Genomic DNA, 5,252 nt, shown 5'->3' with positions numbered 1-5,252 from the left:
TGTGTGTGTGTGTGTCTGTTAGTTAAAGGCATGTATTTCTTTTAAGATTTTAAATGGTCTAAAGTCCTAGGGAAAGCAAAGCAGTGGGGTGTTTTCAAATATCTTGATACATTTTTTTAAATATTTTTAATTACAGGAAGTCTCCAAGCAGAGAACTTGATCTGGTTCAAATCCAAGTAAGATACACCCTCTCTGAGTTTATATCTTTAAGTCATATAAAATTATCTTCTGCCTGTCACTTCTGTTTTGCCTCTTAAGAACCCCACTTTGGAGGCTCACTTGCCCTTTTGGAGCTCTGGTCTCTCTGAAGGTGTCTGAGTCACATTAAAAGCCTGACTTGATTTCTGGCCTCTTGCCCATACGTTTCTAGTCTCCATTTCCTTGCGATCCCTGATTGGTGGTGGAGGTTTGTTTGCTCTGTGTCTCCATTGCTACATGGTTTTGTTTTAGTAGATGTTATTTCCACTCAGATTTCAATAAGAAGAATAATACAGATTTCAAACTTTTTATTAAAGCAATTGCTTTATTAAAGGAGATTTACGGGTATTTGTTTTACCCTTTTAAGATGTTTTTATTTATTTTTTAAAGTTTATTTATTTTATGTGCATTTGTATTTTGCTGTGGGTGTCGGGCATGTGGGTGCTGTGAACTGAACCCAGGTCCTCATGGAGAGCAGTCAGTGCTCTTAACCACTGAGCCATCCCTCCAGCCCCAGTCTTTTATTTTTATTTGACGTTAGTGTCTCTGTCAAAAGGCAGTCTTCACATTGTCTATTTCCTGCCTTGTGTTTGTTTGTGTTTTCCTCTCTTATTGTCACTGTTTCATTGTTTTCAACAGCTTGGTTTTGTTGCATGGGGCCATGACTGTTATTATCACACTAAGTGGGAGTGTGCACACCATCTTGAGTATGTAACATTTGCCAAGGGTTCAAACTCATTTCTACCTCTTTCTGTCCCTGTACAAAGATACAGTTGGGTGACAGAAATCCGACATCACTCTATATGCTCCTCAAACATTTGTTAAAGGTTTATCTCTGTATTTACATATTTTACATTGGTATGTCTACACGGTTTCACTCTTTCAATGTCGTAGCCAACTTGCTGTTCTGTCCACACATTTAGTTTTTAAACCATGATTAATTGTGAATGCTACCATTGCTGCCATTTGGCCATTTATTGTGTTTGACGAGATCTCCGTCAATTCCTTCATAGACATATTGGGCACTGTCATGATGGCTGCTTTAAAAGTGTTCTGTGGTAATCCTAAAGTCAGGACTGTCCTGGGATCTCTTTTTGGTTTCTTTTCTCTTAATAGTGAGTCCACTATTGATTGTGAGTAATGTGTGTTGAAACTCTGAGATCTTCTATGTCCTTTTGATGAACATGATTCAGTGTGAATAGAAATTATATGTCTATCCAGACATATAATTCTTTGGTTTTTTTTCAGGTTGTTTTGAGTCTTTTGTGTGTGTGTGTGTGTGTGTGTGTGTGTGTGTGTGTGTGTGTGGTTGAGAGGTTAGAAAAAGGGGTGGACAGATTGTATGCAAAATTATTGGACCCTTGTCTTCAGTTTTCTCCTTTGTATGACTTCCACTGAGTCTTTCACGGTTGGGATTGTCCCAAACTTTGCCCTTGTTTTTAAGCTGTAAAGACAAAGGCTTTCTCTAAGTCCTGGAGTACCTTATACAACTCAAGTAGGCCTTACTCCCATACCAAAGGCCATGAAGGCATGAATCCTACCCAGGCCTCCTTTCCCTCCATGGACCACTTACTCTTGTTCGCACATCAGTGTTGGTGATTCTCTTTTGTGCAGAGTGCACAGTGGTTAGATGCCGCCTAGATTGTCCTCAAGGAGCTTGACGTGACACACAAGAGGCACACACAGGGCTTTAGATACAGTTCTCAACAATATCCACCGTAGGTTTTCTGAATGTGTGATGTACTTATTTCTGCTAAACCTGGACTATAATTTAAAACTGGAGATTCTTGGTCTAGTCACATTTCAAACATTTCCATTGAAATATGCCAGACCTGGAGAAAATGGGAAATGTTTCAAATGCAGCAGTTGTAATCTACAGATTCGAGGTTAGCATGCATTTGAGAAATCAACAGGAAGATACAGTGTCAGGTGGTATCCACCACTGCATAGGAGAGCTTTCTAGCGAGATGTGTTCAAGCCATCCTACTGGCAATCAGTGAACTTGAGACATGTCATAACCACAGAAAGTAAATCTGAAAAGCACCAGAGTGAATGTCATTCTTTTTACTTTCTAGAAAGAAGCAGAAGAGCTGAAGATGGAGAAGAAAGCCCTTCAGGAGCAACTGAAATGGGCTTTGCAGGTGAGGGGAGTACCTCTGAGTGACAGCGAGCCCAGAGGATGTGCAGCAGGAGCTTTCTAAACGTGGGTCTTAAAAACCAAGTGTGCATCCTGTATACATGCATATGCATATATACGCATGCTGAGTTTATATTTACACACTACACACGCACATACACATATGCACAATACATCGGTGCACACAGTCATTTATGCATGTGAATATATTTAGGACACAATGTTCATTCTTATCTAAAGCAGCAATTCAGAAGGAAAATAAGCCCTTTCCCATGAAGAAAAAAGTCTCTTTCAAACTGCCAATACGCAACTTACTTGTAAGTTCTTGTCAGAAGAGGAGAGAGGGCTCACAATTAAAAGTGTATGCTGCTCTTGCTGAGTACTGGAGCCTGGTTCCCAGCCCATGTCTGATGGCTCACAACAGCCTTTAGCCAGCCCCAGCAGATGTGATACCCTCTACTGGGCTGCACAGGAAATTGCACACAAACATGCACATACCCACACTCAGATGCCCATACACACGAATGGACAAGAATGGAATGAAGAACTGACTCCTGGTTCCAGTTAAAGCTAATGAGATGAGTATATTGTCTATTTCTGCTCTTTCTCGATTCTAGCCAAGGGAAAATTGAAATTATGTATAAACAGTTATAAGTGGACATAGAAAGAATATAAATAGCTACACACATAACTATATTCTATATAACTTTTTAATCAAAATACAAAATTCATTTATTGTATAATTTTAAGGGTAGCTAATAACAAAGAGACTGGGTTTTGTAATGAAATAATAAAAAAATAGATTTTTATCTAAAATATTTATTGAACTACATCATTCAGAAAATGTAATACAAAAAATTAGTATGATTTAGGACAACATTTAATAAAAGTACAGATAGTTGGGTTTTTTTTTAGGAAGGATCATAGATGAAGAGAGAAGAAACATAAGTTTCCCAGCTTGAAAGTTTCATGCTACCATTATTTCTGTGCATCATGTTTCTCACATTGATACATAAGCATAAAGAAATGTGCTGGTGTGTGCAGATGTGGTTATTGCTGAGCATAAGACAGCTACTGTAGGATGTAAAGTTAGGCTAACCATTGAATCTCACTTTACCAAGCGGCGCTACTCACCTGCAGTTCTGTTAGGAAGTAAGGAACAGAAATACCTAATATTTACCAAAAGAAATAATCTTTCCCGTGTTTCTGTTGTATCAGCATGAATTGTTACTTCTTTGAAAGAAACAAATGGTGAATGTCTTGGGGGAAATGAAGCCATTTCATTTATTAAGTTCGCTTCTAAAAGTTTATTCTAAAGAAAAAATGTACAGAAAATTCCAATTAAGGTATAAGGAATTTTAATAGAAAAAGGTTTGAATTGACCAAAGCACTGGCAAGGTATTTACAAATTAAATAACAGCATGTTGCCAAATATATTCTATTATCTGTTCTGGTGAAAATATATTTTGTTGTAAAAAAGCATTTTAATGAAAATACTATATGTGTATAACATAATACAGTATACATAAAATCAAAATGTATATCCATAGACTTACCAGTGAGTCCATATAAATGATGAGTGACTTTTCTATGTGGGGAGGACTTTTCTTTTTCATCTTTTCCTTTGTAGAATAAATTCTGATCCTTGACACTGTAAGCACCTCCATGTTGAGGACTTTCTGGGGTGCCGCTGTTCATCATGGCCTTAAAAATCAAAACCTGGAAAAATGCCTGGGCTTTGTTTTAATAAAAGTGGAAGCTTTTTTTAATTACTGTTCTTTTTCCCAGCCTCCTCATAGCTCTATTGATGCTAATTGTAAAGCTGCCACATTACCCCTGGTTGTTTAACTCAGCTTCCTCGGGTCAACTAGAGAAAACGTTGGTGGCAGTGAACGTAGATTCCTGAACGATGCCCTTTGGCGAGGAGATGTAACTGAAGCTGGACCAATGGCGAAACTGCTTTCTCACCAACAGGAAGCTGAAAAAAACAAGAACCAACTCGAATACGTCCTACAGCATGAGATGGAGACGCTTAAAGACGAGAGGAGTAAAACAAAAGTGGAACGGGGTATTAGTAGATCGAAGGTTATGCGTGAGGATTCCAAATATTCCCAATCAATGGAGAAAGATGCCCAGCTGGGTAGACAACAGCAGAACTATGACCAGGTGAGGGAGAAACTGAACTAAGCAGTCGGTATGTAGTCTACAAGAAATCTATTTTCATATCCTTTTGTACTTTACTTGCATAAATTGCTTTTATTTATTTGGATTTCTTACTTTTACTCTTTAGATATATGGATTCATTACCATCTGAAATACCAACTATAAGTTAACAATTTTGGATGATGATTTAAACATTTATTTGAGAACAGGAAGAAATAGGGTTTTAAAGAAAAAAGATAACAAGCTTAAAATGGATAAGATTCAATATAAATGCAAAATCATAGAGGAAAATTCTAAAGATTATTTTGTTTCTGTTGCACTGTGGATTCAGAAACTCACCCCCCACACACAACCCTGACCCAGAAATGCTTTCTTGAACTTTGTTCTGGGTCTGTTGGACCCAATCCTTTCCTGGGAACTAAGCCTCTTCCTTGATCAGCCTGCAGGTCTTCGTGCGTGCTCTCATGATGATGCTCACATGTGCACACTGACATGCATCTTCCACTGTAGCCAACAAGTTCTCTCGAAGTCAGTGGGAAACACTTGGTGTTCTAATATGTTTAGGCTTTTCCCAGTTTGCCACTTCTGCTTGTTTCTCCCTTGTTTTCTAAAATCTTTCTGTTACAAAAAGAAGGGAAGATGACTGAGGGTTAAGAGCAGAGGCTGCCCTTCCAGAGGACCCCAGTTTAATTCCCAGCAACCACATGGTGGCTCACAACCATCCATAGTGAGATCTGTGTGCCCTCTTCTGGCC

The 5,252-nt window shown here is 38.4% G+C and overlaps 1 protein-coding gene across 1 annotated transcript in view; it reads left to right on the top strand.

The window, feature by feature from the left end:
- The window catches only part of Ccdc7 (coiled-coil domain containing 7), a 210,830-nt gene that overhangs the window by 70,924 nt on the left and 134,654 nt on the right, over positions 1-5,252 (top strand). Inside the window, exons 17-19 of the mRNA XM_026778625.1 lie at positions 137-176; positions 2,280-2,339; positions 4,310-4,501. Of these exons, the coding sequence (XP_026634426.1) occupies positions 137-176; positions 2,280-2,339; positions 4,310-4,501 (292 nt within the window). The remainder of the gene's footprint in view (positions 1-136; positions 177-2,279; positions 2,340-4,309; positions 4,502-5,252) is intronic.

Source organism: Microtus ochrogaster, chromosome 4 (assembly GCF_000317375.1).
Source record: "Microtus ochrogaster isolate Prairie Vole_2 chromosome 4, MicOch1.0, whole genome shotgun sequence".
NCBI classification, from domain to species: domain Eukaryota; kingdom Metazoa; phylum Chordata; class Mammalia; order Rodentia; family Cricetidae; genus Microtus; species Microtus ochrogaster.
Note: the sequence above shows the minus strand (reverse complement) of the source record. Positions and strands in the feature narration are given on the sequence as shown.